Consider the following 17,940-nt stretch of genomic DNA (forward strand, 5'->3'; position numbering starts at 1 on the left):
TCTCCCCGACCAGTGCTAGTAACCTGTGTCACTCAGTGGCCATCATAGTAACCATTCTCACTTTCCAACAGATAAATGGGAATCTGTACTATTACACTAGACAAGGACTGAATTACGGAATGGAGTTACATAAAAAAATAGTGTGAGCTACACTAAGGAAGTGATTGCGACTCCATTCAAGTTTCTGGTTCCACTCACACGCATTGTGCTTTTCATTTTAGTCACTTGTCCTGTACATTGAAAGGTCCAGACCCCTCAATGGCTCTTTACTGGATGAGCGTTCTGGGAGCAGTGCCACTCGGCTGCCTGGTGCCAGGTCCTGAACCTGCTCCTCCCTGCGGGCGGGGGGAGGCTGGCACATGCAGATGGCTTTCATGTGGGCAGTCTGTTAACTCCAGGGAAAGCTGGCCCTTCAAGAGCTGGGACAGTTTCCCTGCTGTTTCCAGGAAATAATACCCCAGGCAGGAAGTGAAATTAGCCAGAGGTGTATAATCAACACAAGGAGATGCTGTGATCTTAGTAACCAAAAATATTTCCTTCGGATCCATATAGCTTTTTCCTACATTGTTGTTCTCTCCCTATGATTGGGTGTTTTTTAAATATTATGTAAAAAGGGGAAGACTTTTGCCATCAAAATTTTGGATTTGTAGACCCGTGTTTTTTAACCCCCAAAGGAAAGGAACATTCAGCCCTCACAAGAAAGTGAGGGCTGTTATTAAAGATTGGCACCAGAATCTCAAAACGGGGTTCCCCCCTGCGGAATGTGGCCCTCCACGTGACTTCCGCACATCAGTTCAGCGTTCCTGCGGGGTCCTCCCTCGTTCTGCCCGTTCTCGGGATCAGTTGTGAGCTCCTTTGCACTTGAAGGGTTGGAACACTATTTTGGAAATACAAGGCATTGTACTGACAAAGTTGAATAGCTGCCTTTTCCGTGAGACATCGGGCGGCTGCTGGTCTTTTCTATCAAGGACGGTGCTGCTGGCTCGAGAGCAGTAACAACACAGAGGCTGTCTCTCAGCCCCTAAAAAGCGAAGTCGCTTCTCCCGCTCCCAAAGTGAGCTGTGTCTCCCAAAGGCACATCTGCCCCTGGGCACAGCTCATAGCATCGCACATTGTTCCTAAGAAATGGAATAAAGAGGACCTGGCTGGAACAGAATGGTGTGGTACTAGAGCCTTCTTCAGAGTGAAAAAAAGCAAGCAGTCAGATGAGGTTGCCATCATCACCTCTCATGACACAGTACAAAGTGGCCCTGATTCCAGGGATCTCTGACAGAAGCCAGGCTGGAAATGATCCAGGAAGCCTGAGCTGGAAGACGCTTCTGATCCCTGGGAAACCAGATCAGTGAATGGAAGAACCTTGGGTTTGTGTGGACCCCTTGTCACTGGAGTCTAAGAAGGGTGTGTTCCCGTAGGCCTTGGCTTTGGGGCAGAGGCACCAGAGTTAAAAGATAGTTGTGAGGACCTGCTAGAAATGTTTTTCTGGAAGTCTTGGGAGGGCCTCCTAAATGCCAAAATCTCCATGGAAGCCCCTTCCCCAGCTGTTTGGGAGTGGGAGGCACTCGTCATGAGTTCTGCCTCATTAAGAATAGTTTATCACTTTGCTTGCGAAGGCCTAGAATCATCCATAGGACAAAATCTGTTTGGTTTCCACTCCCCACCGAAGGACAGAGGCATTCCTGGTTGATCCAGAAATGCCGTAGCAAAGTCAGTGACAGCCTCAAGCCACCCAGAACGGGCTGGACAGAGCTCAAGGGGAGGGCAAATGAGAATGGAGCTGATGAGCGCAATAGAGAAGGCTGGGGGGGGGGGGGGAAGCAGGGAGCTGGAGCCGTGGAAGAGGTCCCTCTCAGATCTCATCTCATTCAGGAAATCTGCTACCCAAGTCCAGGATGAGCTTTTCTTCTCTACACTGGTGTAGTTCTTACACTCAGTAGCAGACGATCTAGCATTTGGCCAGTTGGTTGCCTGATTTCATTTATTTACTTAATAATTCATCATTTGTTGAACCCCTACTGCAGACTTTATTCCAATATATGCAAATATATGACAGCTGGGTTTTTCGTTTTCTCGTGTTTTCCTTTAACCTGCTTTGGCTCTCTATGCTTGGATGTCCTGATTTCCCTGTAAACCATTAAAGCTTTCTTTGTATTTCTGGAAGGCTTTAGCCTGTGGACTGTCAACAAGTATTATGCCATTCGGTCTCTTAACAGATGCTTATTTGCTAGAAATGACCAGGGGGACCTGGCAAGTCTGCATGTCCCCAGGCTGTTCTGCTGTCCTAAAACATATCATCCTCTCCCGTGTACTGTAGATCTAGATACTGTCCAGCTATTCACTGGGAAACAATGCCCATCTCCTTGGGTTTTTGTGAGCTAAAGGGAAACTGTCTAGGCTGTCTAATGTGGTTCATGGAACACAGCAGAGAGTCAGTCAGTGACGGCTGTCGCCGTAGCTCCTGAGAAGCTCTGGCTTAAATGCAGTCAGTTCATGCCTTTTTTCAATATAATGAAGTGCTTTTAGTTTAAAGGTTTCCTGCTGGGACCAACAAATATGTGGGGACTCCAGGGTAATGCTGACAATACAGATTGTGACTGTTCCTCTGAGACTTTATTATTGTGCGTTTAATTACATACAGAGATATTTTAGCGCAGGATTTATCTTGTGGGTAATAAGTGATTGTTATTTGAACCTTAATATTGTCTGAGTTCAAGGAAAACTGGGGTGAGCCTGTGGCAGTCACCCCGCCCTCAGATGGCTGCCGCTTCTCATCCTCACACCTGAATGCGATCCTCATGAAGCCATCGGAATCTGTTCTGTTCAGAACCAACCTCCTAGTGAGTGTTTTTCATGACTCAAAAAAATTCACAAGTCAGAGCTTAGTAAGATAAACCTATAATCTCTAGTAAATGGTTTGGCCTCCAAACTGGATTGAATATTTACATCTGCCCCTTTTCTGAACCTTTTTCTGACCACAATTCTTTATATCTCCCAATAATTCTGAAGAGTCTCACACACTTCACTCCCCAGTAACTTTGCCCAGCTGGCTCCCTGGAGAGCGTGTGAGACCCCTGATTCAGCATCTCTGTCTAACAGTAGATCCCCTTTCCTCCCCTGGCTCATGGATCAACCCCAAATACCTAGGAGCCTCTGCTGCGCCTGCTGGACCCCCGCGCGACCTTCAGCAGGCACCTTGGTTACTCCCGGTAAGGGCTGTGGTAAAGGTGAGCAGTGAGTGTGGCACAGGCACAACAGTCGGTCCTTATACGGGGACTGATGTCCGGCTGAGTCTGGAGGATCAGGGGGACTTAGCTTGAGTCAGGAGACAGGCAAGGGAGGAAGTTCTGACTCCACCTGGATCTCATGTGAGGGTCTCATCAAGTCACTGGGCCTGTCTTCACCTGTTTCCTCAAACGGAAACAATAATTCTAAATAGTCCTGTCAACCAGATCGGTGTGTTATGACATAACAAGGCAGCTTAAAAACATAGGCTAATATTACATCTCTAGTATGGCCTCTTCTTTTTTTTTTTAAGGGAAAATATTTAACGGTCTAATATTCTACCAAGATGTGGGTGTCAAGATCTCCCTGTTCTAATAAAAAGACCAGAACTACACTCAGGCCCTATATATGGAAGGGCCTTAGACACCCTTCCTCTGTCCTGAAGCCCAGCAGACTAAACTTTCATTCAAAAGTGTGTTGACACTTGCACCAAAGAAAACCATAGGCAAACAACAACAGAATACCGCCCATTTCTTGAGCTCAGGCATGAAATAAAATACTGGTTTTTAATGGTGTTTTCTTTTCCCCACAAGATACTCATTGAACAAGTAAAAGAGTATGTATGGTTTCCTGAAACATTTACAGGAACATCAGGCTGTCCTGTGAGGTTTTGAGTCCAAACCAAATCCCCCTGCACTTGGAAGACCTACCCCTGGGCCCGGCCTCCCGCTCGTGGCTGCGTCGGGCTGTTCTCAGATGGAAAGAAAGATGCATAAACAAACTCCCTGCTCCGAATCCCATCTTCCCCTGTCCCTGTCCCTCCCAGGGTGTCCCTCCCAGGGTGTCCCTGAGTACAGCATCAGCTTCAGTACCTTCCCCCAGAGGGCACATGGTGACTCATGTTGCTGTAGGTTGAGGCTGCCTCAGATCTATTCTCTGAGTTTTTACTTGATACCTACTTTTCAGATTTTATTTTTCTCTGGTATATGAGAAAGAGAGTAATACTCTGTTGAACTGAGTGACAGCCATGGCTTTATAAGCTACTATGTGTTAGCTTAGCCACCATTTATTAAGGACTTACTGCTTTCCAGGCATTGTGTTAAGTGCTGGAAACTTGAAGTTGTCTTAATTGCCTCATCTGTGAAATGGGAGGCAGCAGGATTCCTGCATTGTTTTACATGAAGTGAGGCACATGGGCTGCCCCCTGGAGCCTACGGGCTGCTCCGTCCAGGGGACCCAGCCGTCATACCAATAGTGATAATGTTATTGATTAGGAAGGCAGCGTCTACTCAAGGACTTCATGGTCTGAAGATAAAGAAAATATAAAAAGGGAATTATTCTTTTAAAAAATGAAGTTGTGATTTCAAACAACAATCTAGATCATTTAAGAACACAGAATACATTATTAAAGAAATGAACAACAAGCCAGTGGACGTTTCGATGCAGCTTACTGCAGTAGGGTGTGAGGAATAAGCGTAAGGGCCTCTAGTGCCAAGTTCACATTTTCTTTCTGCTACTTTTGCGTTGTGTGACTTTGCACGAGTTGCTTGAACACTTTGTGCTCTGTTTCCTGGCCTGTGGAATGGAGGATGTTATGGTGCCTACCTGCTAACAGGAGTCAGCTCTTACAACAGTGCCTGCTTAGCTCAACACTCTCTTCCTATTAGGTTCTATTTCCTTTATTTTCCATGCTGTGTGTGCATGTATTCATCTTTGTATTTATTCATTTTAATTAAGATTATACACATGTACCTTTTTTAAAGATAAGATTTTAAATAGCTCCATAATTATTCATGAGGGTATAACATCATGTATATAACAAATCTGATATTGTTGAACACAAGTGATTTCCTTTTTTACTAGAAATAATGCTTGTTTTGCATTCTTTTATATGCCTTTTGTTCACTTTTGATATTACTTTGGATATGATTCCTAGATTTTCTGGGTGAAAGGTATAAATATCTTTAAGGCTCCTGATACATATTGCTTACTGCTCCAGAAAGCTTTTTCAGGCTACGCCTTCGCATAAATGGAAGCTTATCATGCCCAGGGGAAGGCAGAGGAGGGAGCCTGCTGCCGGCAGAGGGGAGAGCAGACAGCTTCCTCCGACCCCCACTGCCCTCAGCTGAAGAGCCACCGGCAGGAATTTCTACACAGGCCACGTTATAAACATTTTATAAACACCCTTTTGAAGCAAATTATCACCTGAGAATTTTATTTTATCATCTTTATAGGTGCTTGTCATATTAATTTTAACTTTTATGACTTGTACAGACACTGTGTTGGTGAATGCTCTGATTCCAAGCAGTCAGGGGGCACAGCGGGTTGGCCCTTTCTGTCTTACCTTCTGCCTTTAGGCCCTTTGCCGATGATTTTTTTAAGGTGATATTTACAAAAGGACAGACGAGAGGTTGAATGGCTGGAAGTGCACCTCCCTTTAAAGGCTCACCCAGGGAAGGACAGCCTGGCTCCTCCTGTGATCTCCTCTGCTCTGGGTTCTTTGTGTGATTGATTTGACTTTTCCTAGTCAATCCTGAGCCAGGAAGAAGCACCTTACTTACCGTGTGACCCGACACTGCTCCATCCTTGCCCTTGACCAGTGTTCAAGGGGCTGCTGGCTCAAAGAGCATCATGTTTAGTGCCACAGAGGCCCCAGGGATCAAGTGCAGTCTAGTCTCCAGATCCTCCCAGTCGGGAGCAGTCGGACACTGGGCTTCGTGGTCCAGCTCAGGACAGTAAGCAGCTCTGAGGATGGCTGAGCGTGACTTCAGGAGGGGACGGGCAAGAGCGGTTTATTTATTCTTTAAAGTTGGCATCAACAGCAGTGATGAATTAAACCCAGAGTGTAAAGTTCCTTTTCACCCTGACGGGTGAGGCATCTGCCCTTTCTCTTGGTGCAGCAAATGCTGCTCTTTGAGTGAGAAAACAAACTTCACCTTGAGTGAGAGCCAAACACTCAGCACCTTCCAGTGAAACCTCAAGGCTTTCTTCGCATCCCACCTGCAAGTCCTGTGGGGACAATATATTGTCAGTCTCTGAAGCTGGTCTTTTGTACTTAGATATGTAGCTCAGGCTGTGGATGACATGTCAGAGGTATCTCCAGCTAAGAAAATTATTCTCAGAAGCTTTAGTAACAAATTTGTTAGCTCCATTTCCTGCCGACACTCCAAGCCGTGAAGAGTTTCAGCAATGTGAAAAGCCTGAGCGATGACATAATTGTTATGAAAATAGTAATAATTAATATCCCTAAGCAAGCTCCTGTTCCTTGGACTAGCCATTTACTAACTACATTTCCAACAGTCCAGGCATTAACAAAGCTCGTGAAATGATAGGAACTAAAGGGACTTTGTGTATTTTTAAAAATTTATCTTTATTGTTCAAAGTATTATACATGTCCCCTTTTCCCCCCTTTCAGCGCCCCACCCCCACCCCAGGCCTATCACACTATTGTCTGTGTCCATGGGTTATGCATATTCACATAAGTTTTTTGGTTAATCTCTTCCTGTCCCCCCTCCCCTCTCCCTCTGAGATCCCTCAGTCTGTTCCATGCTTCTGTATCTCTGGATCTATTTTGTTCATCAGTGTATTTTGTTCATTAGATTCCACATATGTGATTTTGTATTTTTAATAACATTTTCCTCGACCAAATTATGAAAGCCATACATGCCCAAGTCAGAGAACTTGTAAATTACAGGAAAATCACCAAGATAAATAATGTCCCAAGGAGTCATAATCTCACCACACAACAGTAATCATGGTCAACATTTCGGTGAAAGTTCGTAATTAAACTCTTAGAAGGTGCCTGCACACACCAGAACGCCTGTTCTGTACACCAGCTTGTGCCCTGTTTTGAAAAGCTGGATTGCTCCTAAATCATTCCAGGAAAATTATTAGTTTTCTCAAATATCTCGGGAGGCGAGTCCATTGGCAGTCATTTCTAGTTTCTCACAAACTTTGAAGTTAGGAAATTCTTCATGGAGCTCTTGAACACTGGGCCAGGAGTGGGGTATATTTGGGTTCTGGTTCCAGTTCTGCCACTTATTTACTGACCATGGGTGACCTCGGGCCAGTCTAGCCCAGCTGCCCTGCCTGAAACCCTGCCCAGTTCTGGAATCCACTGGCCCTCTGAGGTAAATAACTGTGGAGTGGATCAGCAGGGGTGGTGTGTGTTTTTTTTTAACTTTAATTAATTTATTAATAGACTTAATTTCTTTAGAGCAGTTTTAGGTTCATAGAAAAACTGAGTGACAGGTACAGAGAGTTTCCCTGTATCTCCTCCTACCCCCCCATGCAGGCCTCTCTGTCAAAAACCCGTACCAGAGTGGTACGTTTGTTACAATCAATGGACCTACATTTAAAAAATTGATTTCTGTCCAAAGTCCACCGATTACCTTAGGGGTCACCATTGGTGGTGTGCATTCTGTGGGTTTTGCCAAATGGATAATGACATGAACCGGTGACTACAGCATCACACAGAGCAGCGTCACTGCCCCCTAGTCCTCTGTTCTGCGCACACCGCTCTTCCTCCTTCACTGACCTTTTTTACTGTCCCCGTACCTTTGCTTCTCCAGAATGTCAGGTAGGTGGAATCATACAGTATATAGGTTTGTTCCAGATTGGCTGCTTTCTCCTAGTAATGTGCATTTAAGGTTCCTCTGCGTCTTTTGACGGCGCGATAGCCCCTTTCTTCTTAGTGCTGAGTGAGATGCCAGGGACTGGATCTCCACTCATGTCCCTTCACCTCCTGCAGGACGTGTTGGCTGCTTCCACGTTCTGGCAGTTATAAAGATTGGTGCTGTCAACATTCACGTTCGGGTTTTAGAGTAAATTTTCAACTGCTTTGGATAAATACCAAGGAGCATGATTGCTGGATCGTATGGTAAGAGTATGTTTAGTTTGGTAAGAATCTACCAAACTGTCTCCCAAAGTGGCTGTTCAGTTTTTCAGTCCTGCAAGCAATGAATGAGCTTTCCTGCTTCTCTACACCCTCTCCAGCATTTATTGTTGTCAGTGTTCTAGATTTTGGCCATTCTAATAGGTGTGTTGTGATATCGCACTGTGGTTTCTGATTTGCAATTTCTTAATGACATATGACGTAGAGCATCTTTTAATATGCTTGTTTCACACCTGTATATTTTTTCTTTGCTGATGTGTCTATTCAGGTCTTTTGCCCATTTTTTAATTGAGTTGTTTCTATTTCTTACTGTTGACTTTTTAAAAAATATATATATTGATTTCAGAAAGAGGAAGGGAGAGGGAGAGAGAGAGAAACGTCAATGATGGGAGAGTCATTGATCGGCTGCCCCCTGCACGCCCTCGACTGAGGATTGAGCCGCAACCTGGGCATGTGCCCCGATTGGGAATCGAACCGCTGAGCCATGCCCGGCTGGGCTTATTGTTGACTATTGAGAGTTCTTTGTATGTTTTGCATAATGACCCTTTATCAATTATGTCTCTTTGGAAATATTTCTCCCAGTCTATGGCTTGTCTTCTCATTCTCTGGAGATCAATGGCTTTTAAAACCTTCTTCTGCCTAAGGCTTGTGTTCCAGAGGAGCCTCAAAGTCACCAAAAGGTGGGGACATGGGACAGAGGGGGGGAGAGGCCAAGCAAGCAGGCTCTAGCTACTCCCATTTCTCCTTCTTTATTTTACTTAATATTTTTTATTGATTTTTAGAGAGAGAGGAAGGGAGAGGGGGAGAGAGAGGAAAACATCAATGGGCTGCCTCCTGCATACCTCGCACTGGGGATCGAGCCCACAACCCGGGCATATACCCTGACTGGGAATTGAACCGGCAACCTTTTGGTGCATGGGATGATGCTCGACCAACTGAGCCACTCCAGCCAGAACACTTTGATCAGAGAAGTTTGACTTGGTCCAGTTTATAGGTGAGGGTCTCACATGCGGTTCACTTCCTTTTTGAAAGGGGTTTGGATTCTCCATATGGTTTGAAAACCACTAGATGAATTAAAGGCCCCCTTTAAAACCATAATCCTGGGATTCTGTGTGCCCTTTTTGCAATATAATAGTATATTATAATATAATAAAACCTTTCTTTCCTTAAGGAAAAATGAGATAAACTCGTCACAGTCTTGTGCTCCAAAGTTTTCATGCACTGCAGTGCTTACTTGAGATGACAAAACTGATATATCTAAATAATATATGTGCAATCTACATGCCCACTTATCTCTCTGAAATAGCAATTGTTGACACTAATTATATTTTTCAAAATAATCAGAACTATCAGCCATTTCAACTCTATATCTAGGGAAAAGGGGAAAATAAGTCTGAAACTTTGTGGCTCTGGTGATAAACATGCAAATCAGGACAAAGAAGGTGTAGCCTTCACATGTTAGAGATAAGGACTGTACATCACGGTATTTCAGCGGTGCCATGCCACTCAGGACGACGTGACCACGTGCACTTAGGCCAATTCTATGTTCTTAGATATTATGTCATCTTTTCCCCTGGATTTGAGCTTAAATCAAATGAATGTTTAATAATGTTTGTAAACATTTATATTTATACTAACACTGTTTAGTGACTTAGAAGGATGTCTTTTTCATTATTTTATTAATATGTTGCCTATCCCACAAAGACTTTGAAATGGCTTACTAAGTAAACCAGTAATTGACAAAATCTGTAAAAAGTGAAAATAATATGAATAAAGTAATAAATCCAAGAGTCAGATTAGCACACAGAAGTACATCTGCAGAGTTCCTAGGAGTGGGCCACAGATTTGGCTCTCAATTTCCTCTGCTTGGCCAAAGTAAAGAGAAAAACACATTCCGTTATAAGGTTCACAGGCTTTCAAAAAAAATAAAAAAATAACTAGACCAGTTGTTCAACGTAAAAACTTTCTTAGGGATATCTCTACAAAGTCTATTTCTCACTAATGGGACTTGATAAGGATTGTGCAACTGAACATTCAAAGTGCTTTATTCCCTGGTGAGAAATGGGAGGGCAGATATTTTGGGTTGCCAGCTGTGGGAAGATCCATGTGTTTTGATGATCAGCTGGGCAGTGGTTAAGGCTAAAGGCCTCTTAAGAGAACTGTTAACTTCTCATGGTATTGGCAGGATGGGCTCAAGCCCTTACCATGGCATCAGGGGTGAAGGTCAGGGGCGGGCTAAGGCGCTGCAGGCAGGAGAGTGCGTCATGTGGAGCAGGGAGCATCCAAATGTGATTTCATCCGCACATCAGGAGTCTAATCTCCAGTCCGTCTGTTCTGGATCATTTTCCTCTCTAAGTGTCCGGTGCTGATGTCCAGGTGTATTCTGCTCACTGCTGCTGTGTAATGAATCACCCCAACACTTAATAGCTCAAAAAAAGAGAAAAGGTTTGGACTCTGTTGGTCATGAATTGGGATAGGGCACAGAGGGCGTGGCTTGTGTCTTCCCCATAATGCCTGGGGCCTCAGATAAGGAGACTCGTCAATTAGGGGTAATTTGATAGTCGTGTGCTGGAGTCATCTTGGAGCATCTTTATTTACATGCTGGTGATGGATGCTGACTGGCTGTTGGCTAGGGCATCAGCTGGAACTGTCAGCTGGGATGCTTGCCTGTGGCCTCTCCTTGTGGCCTGGGCTTCCACATAGCCTCGGCCACTATCCCTCTTAGAAAGAGGTGAAGGCTCCAGAACCAAGTGCCCAAGCTGACAAGGCAGAAGCTGCATGGCTTTGTGTGACAGGCCATTAGAAGCATAGAAGCATCACTTCCAGACTCTTTTTTATAATACAAGCAAGTCACGGGTCCACCCAGATGCCAGGGAAGAGTGTAGATGGTAGAGAATCATGTTGGACGGGTGATCTTGTTGTCGTCTCAGAAGAATACAATCTGCTCCAAAGTGTCAGAGCTGCTTCCTGCTCTGTGATGCTGCTCTATTGTCCTTGAAATGCTAGGCAAGAAAAGGTGAGGCTCAGGGACATGAATTCGCCCAGGCTGGTTTGGCCTGCCTTTTCTGAACAAATGCAACCCTCAAGATCTCCTGAGACCAGGCCAGCTCCCTGGAACTAAGAGTTCCCCATAAAAACTTGTCAACAGACTCCTCTGCAATAGACAAGCCACACATTTTCCATCAGTGAAACTTTAGAGTGTCTCCTTCTTGACCTCAGAACCCTACTAAGGGTTCTCCTGTTTAAGGAACAGGAAAAATCAAAGCCCTGGCTGTTTCTTTGTGTATAATGAGCACAAATAAGTCTCCTGAGCAAACTATGGATTCATGATGGCTTCCTAAAAGGTCAAAGGCTAGGATACTATTTATTGCAAAAATGAAAATCTGCAATTTCATATAGAAAAGTGAGACACATGGCAGCCACTTAAGTTATTTGTTTCAAAGTGCATATTTAAGATTTCTTCTCAAGTCAGTTGAATTAGTTCATCTGTTTCATGACCTGAAATCATCATTAAGAGATTTTTTTCTTTGAGTCAATTTGAATGTATTGATGTATCAAGTATTTATCTTCTGGAACATCTAGCAGATTTTGCTAAAAAAATGTACTAAATTGATAAATGTCACTGAATCATTAGTGTATGATTTCATAGTCATCTGTGCCAAGAGGATGCTCATGGGGATATGGTGAAGTGAAATAAACAGACCCACCATGTTCCCATGTAGGGTCTGGCAAGAGCTCTTATCTTCTCTATGACCCCTCTCACTCTGAGACCACTTAGAAGAGGACTTGGATGAGTTTGTGGTCTTACAGATACTAGTGTGACAGTAGACATTGTTCAAGGATTGGGTTATCGACAGGTTCTTGGCCTTCCAGGTAAATAGTCACAGACCCGTAGAAGAATAGAAGTTTCCTACCTAGGGACAAATATTGCTGAAAGCAACACTCTTTTTGTTCAGTTCATAAAAATGAGAAGTCAGCTCCTGCATGGCAGAGAGCAATCCCTTGAAATCCTCAGGGAGCTGCATCTTTGAATCATGACTGACTAAACATTCTGACATCCTGTTGCTATTAAGTACGTTAGTATTTGGAATGAATTGTAACATGACTGGGGATGTGAGGCGGTTCTAAAATCTAGATCATGGTTTCTTTAACAAAATGTGACAACATTGATATTTGGGGAGGGAAATAACTTCTAAGTCAACTAGGCAACCTAAAGCCTTAGAAATGGGGAAAAGGGCTTATAAATGTGGAAAATGGCAACAAAGGAGGCATGCGAAACATCCCTGCGACTTTTATCTCTCCTTATACAACTTGATTTATTTATTCAATTAGTAAACCATAAAATCTTTCTTGTCTTGTGTAAAAGTGAGACTACTGCTATAACAAATAAGTTCCAAAATGTATAAAGGCTCAGACACAGAGGTTTATTTCTTGTTTACTTAACAGTGCTGGGTGCGTGAACAGGTTAGTGTCAGAACCCCTTCCATGTGACATTCGGGACTCAGGGTGATGAGGGCTCTGATTCTGAATTGGGTGGCTCCCATGGTCTTCCATTCTAGCCAGTCAGCAGGAAGGGGGGAGAGCACAGAGGACCACATGGATGAAGAAATGCATGGAGAAGACATCCTCAGAGTCTTTTTGCATCACGGCAGGGCACTTTTCACAGACGACACAGTCTGTGTTTTCAAGATTTTACATTTTAGTGGCCACGATGTAAAGGACCATGGTGGTCATGTGATTCATGATCCCCGCTGTGCCTCAGAATCCTCAATGGGGAATTTTCTGAAAACACAGATAACAGAGCTCCACTCTTAACTGCCAGTCAGCGGGTTTGGATGGAACTCCACGGGAGGTTCTGAGAGAGAACCAGATTTGAGAATCACAAATCTTGGAAAAAGATAGCCTATGGTATTCAAGGCAAATATTCATTCTCTGGAACTTATAAAAGTCATATCCTTTAGATAAACAATGGAGAAGAGATGATGGATTGGGAAAAAACAACCAATTATAGACATAAGAGTGATCAAGGAGTGTGCTGGAAACTTCTGGAGACAGTGTCAGTATAAAGCAGATGGACAAGAGCCCTCAAACAATTTTAATGTGCAGTTTTCACAAAGTGGATTTCTTAGCATGATATAAAATTATTTAAAACCACGTAGGAGGCCAGAACACAGTATTTCATTGATGTCTGCAGTTGGATAGTGGTTGATTCTAATTTTGTTTAGAAGAGCCTGCATCTCTCCTCTATATTTGCAACCAGGCATGTTGCTTTTCTAGCACAACTGCACTGAAGTGATTTCAACTGAGTGCATAGTGGGGACGCTTATGTAATACATTCAATTGGCAGCCTGCAGAAGTTAATAAATTACTGAATTTTGAAAAAATGCATTCCATTTAAGCTTCCCTCTCTATAGCCAACTTGCATGCTGGGCCTTTTGTGTACAGCCTTGTAAAAGCTTTTCAAAACTTTTCATTACAAATGTTTGTTGGTCATAGGGTGGGTGCAATAGGACATTCAATAAAAAAATCTTTCGTTTCATTGTTTGGGACTGTCCCGCACATTGTAGGACATCCAGTACCGCCTCTCCCACTAAGTGGCTGTGGTGACCATGAGCTGTTCGACACCCCACAGGGCCAGTACCGGCCCCAAGAACAGCAGTCACAGGAGAACCACAAAGCAAATGTGCTGCTCATTGAACTGTCAACCTTGATCGTGCTTCTGAGCAAAAAACACACTGTTTGGTTGTGGAAGCCATTCCCAGGAAATCTGCAAGGCTGACCTGCCCATGAGTCACTGGGTGAACCAGCTGAGTGACAGCTTTCTGGTCCAGGCTGATCACAGCTATGGACTTGAGCTTTCATCACCACTTTTTCCTTGGAGCCATTTCCTTTTGTTTTGGGCAAGCTGCCATAGCCTGAAGGACTCCCCCTGGGTCCACAGTCGCATTCCTCCTTCTGTAAAGAAACACTGCGGCCTTGCTTGAAGAACGTGCCCTCGAGCATCTGGTAAGCCATGGGCCTGCAGTCCCCACCTCTCTAGGAGCAGTTAGCTGTCCCTCCCCGGGGAGGTCAGTGGCGGGGCCTGCTGGACGCCCTTGGTTGTGCTGCCGCTTCCTTCCAGGCACGCCAGGTGCATCTGCGCACCGCAGTGTCCAGGCCCGCACTCCCCCCACTTCTGGAAGAGTCTACTACCTGGGAGACTGATAAGGGGTGGAGAGGGGCTTCCTGTAGAGTGGAGAGCAAAAAGGAAGGAGAGTGTCCAAGCAGAATGAGAGGTGTCAGTGAGGCCAAGAGAGTGAGAGAAATGGAATTGAGATCTCACGCATGGGGTGTCCCTGCGATCTCGCTGCCCCATTCCTCGCCACCAGACTCCTCCACGGACCCTTCCTACAGCTCCCAATGTCCGCTGTGAGGTTCACAAGAAGTAGAAGCTCAGATCTGCCAACAGCACTTGAAGACTGGATAATGATATGCAGCTTGTTTTTTTCCATCTTTGGGATTTGGAGCAATCTTGAGAGTTGCGAAAGCTTGCCTGTTGCAAGAATGTTCCTGAAGGTCCTCCGTGTCTGCTCCTGGCTCTGTGCTTCTGGGAACACTGGCTCAGCCGTCCAGGGTGGCAGAGACCACCTGGGTTGTGGAATTGACCAGCAGCTCCTTTTCTGCTCTTGCCAGAGTGCCTGAAGCATTTTGGGAATTTGGGTTTCTGTTCTTTCTTTCAGGGGCAACCGTGGACCACATTTGGCCACAACAGTCCAAAAGGATGGTGGCTGCAGTTGTTAATTATTGGCATTTTGATAGGGCCGTATTTCTATTTCTAAGTATATTTATTTGCACAGCTAGGGAGCATCTGCTGATGAGGCTGAGATAATAAGCTGTATTGGTGCCAAAACTGTACTAGAAAAACAGGCTCCTTCTGAGAATGGCTTGAGTCCCAAGAGTCGTTGTTAAGAAAATTCTTTCTCCACAGGCAATATCTACTCTTAAGACATTAACACTCAGAAGAAAATGAGGCTTGGAACCTTTATCGTATAACACAGTGCACGCACACAGTGGGTCCTCCAGGATAGCGTGCTGAAGGCATCGATGTGCTCATGCACTCACATTGAGGAAGGGGGGATCAACAGCCCAAAAGGAAGCTTCACCCCCTGGAGTCTGATGCCAAGGCACTGACTCCCTTGCAAAGGGCACAGTGCAATGCTGGCCCTCTGGACGTCTGAGATTCTAGCACATTCTGCTCTAACCCTGTGCGCACGAGTGGGAAAGCCAAGTGCTGTACCTTCCCAAGTCACCTTCCCAGGCAGGGATATCAAAGCCATTTGCTCCTTGAACAAGAATGGGATTATTGGTGAATGAAGCCAGCATCCTGGGTTAACAAAAAAAGGAAATTGATAGAAAATGCATCATTCAAGTTGGATTAACTCAGCTCTGTGGCCTGGGCAGGGTCCCAGGATATCAGCCAGACATAGGGCCTTTGGAAGACATGAGGCTAGAATGTGTGTAATGACATAGAGTGTGGTGAGAGGCAGGGTCATGGGGACTCAGCAGAGGCCACCCCGGACCCCCAAACCAGTGGTGCACACTTTCCCTGCCATCGTTACATCTGGGCCAATCCCAAGGCCACTGGACATCTGCCTACTTTTTTAATGGACACATTCTTTCTCTATCAACTGTCCACATGGAACATAAGTGAAGCAATCCAGCAGTTCCCTTTCTATCCTGCTGCATGTCTGCTGCTTATTTATTCTGTGCTCTCTTTACTTTGGATCAAAGTCCCTCTGGGTACCAAGAGCTACATTATTCTATTCAACAGCATGTAAGCCAAGATCCTGACCATTCTGGTTTTGTCATTGCTGTATTTGTTTAACCCTTAGCCATTTTCCATTCTGGGCAATTACAACTCTGTTTACTATGAGTTCCTCTTGTAAATGTTTTCCCCGCTCCCAACCTACAGGCTGCTGTGTGAGCCATAACTCATTCCCACATTAGCACTACGACGTCAGGGATGATGAACTTGGGAGCCTTAACTTGAAGGTACCAAGGGGGGGAGGGGAAGAAGAAATCTATTTATGAGAGGGCCAGTGGGCTGAACAGAAATAAGACTGAGAAAACATTGCTAAGCACGTATCATTGAGAGAAAACATCACCTCATCTGTTTCCTGCAAGATGGGATCATTGGGCAGAATGGAGCATCTTCTGGCGTATTTACTTGATAGAAAATCCGTCCTGTGGTCCCAAGACAAGACTGATCCATCCTGACCTCCTCCTGCTCTCGTTCTTCCCACCTCTTTGCCGGTCTCCTTCTTCTGATCCTTGGGCCGAGCTTACAATTTAGTTGAATAGTCAAATTCTTTCCGTTGCAAGCGACAGAAACCCAACTCACACTATCTTAAGCAAAAAGGGAATTTATGGATTCATGTGTTAGAAGGATACTATGAAAGCTCCAAGGTCAAATAAAAAAGGTAGGAAGAAGCAGCACCGTGTAACTGGAACCAGGATCCCCGCCTCCCCGTCCCCCCCAACTATCTGCTTGTTGCTGGAATGCTCTGTTCTGCAGATGGGAGCTCTATGTGCTATAGGAAGTTGCCACTACATCAAAGCCCCACATGCTCATCCTCTCAGTTCAGCAATCCTAGTGGAAAGAAAAAGATCTGGAATTGTATGTGGACGTTGAGAGACGGGGCTGTTAGTCCAGAAGACTAGAGTGGGCTATAGGTTGAGTCTCTGTGTGGTCCAGGGAGTAGGGTCTAGTGCCAGACGAAAGGCAAGAGGGAGAAAACCTGCCTGGCAGCGAAAAACAGCTGCCAACATCCTTTACACCGCCCATCATAAATCAGCTGAGGATGGAAAGCACTGGGGCCCTAAACCTGACCTGCAATGTAACAGCGAGTTAAGTGCTACCTGGAAAAATCACCTGTCAATCCCGTAGCAAATCGAGAGGTCGTATGTCTCCTGAGCGTCTCCATTATAACGAGCAGACGTGGAGTCAGCTTGCTGGGCTCCATTCTCAGCTCTGCTCTCTCCTATTGAGTTATTTGGTTAATGCATCTCTCTGCGCTCGGTTTCTTCATTTGAAAAGGAGTGATGATGCCCCTCTCACAGGTTGTCCTCAGCATTAACAGAATAGTTTGTGTGGGGTCAAACCAGTTAGAGAAGGGTGGCTATGGAACCATTAGGGCCCCAAGGCTGACGGTGCCTTTCCTGGGACCCTTGATGAGGAGCCCTGGAAACAGGCGTGCGCATAGGGGTTTTATAGCTCTTGGGTCAAATGGGCCCCGAAGGCCCCTCTTGCTGGGCGAGGGAAAGGTGCTGGCTCAGCGCTATGTTCTGCACACACCATCTGGCGCCTAGATTTCATCGGCTCTGCGTTTCTCTCTCTCTGCACATTCAGGAGTTTACACCTTTCTGTCAAGCACTCTGAAGTCTCTGGAAGAGAAGGACCATATCCACCGTGTCCTGGACAAGATCACTGACACCCTGATCCATCTGATGGCCAAGGCAGGCCTGACCCTGCAGCAGCAGCACCGGCGCCTGGCCCAGCTCCTCCTCATCCTCTCCCACATCAGGCACATGAGGTGAGGCGTCCTGGTTCCCCGCGGGACAGACCTAAAGAGCGAGCCCCGCACGGCGTTAGGCTTTAGGGCGGCTCAGGAAGGGCTGGTGCTGGACGCGGAGAGCGCACGTGGACGGTTCCTGGCATGTACTGGGCATGTGCTTGGGAGGCTGGCCAGGGCGGCTTCAGGCCTGTGCGGGCATCAGCTCGTGTCCGAGAGAGCGATGCTTACGCTCAGTGTGAGGTGTGTGCGAGGCCTGATGGGGGAGAGTGCGGT

At 45.5% G+C, this 17,940-nt stretch overlaps 1 protein-coding gene across 1 annotated transcript in view; it reads left to right on the top strand.

Annotated features, from left to right (window-relative positions):
- The window catches only part of ESR1 (estrogen receptor 1), a 269,720-nt gene that overhangs the window by 243,655 nt on the left and 8,125 nt on the right, over window positions 1-17,940 (top strand). Inside the window, exon 8 of the mRNA XM_081140673.1 lies at window positions 17,502-17,685. Coding sequence (XP_080996799.1) covers window positions 17,502-17,685 — 184 coding nt within the window. The remainder of the gene's footprint in view (window positions 1-17,501; window positions 17,686-17,940) is intronic.

This window comes from Miniopterus schreibersii (assembly GCF_964146895.1).
Source record: "Miniopterus schreibersii genome assembly, chromosome: 6".
Taxonomy (NCBI): Eukaryota; Metazoa; Chordata; class Mammalia; order Chiroptera; family Miniopteridae; genus Miniopterus; species Miniopterus schreibersii.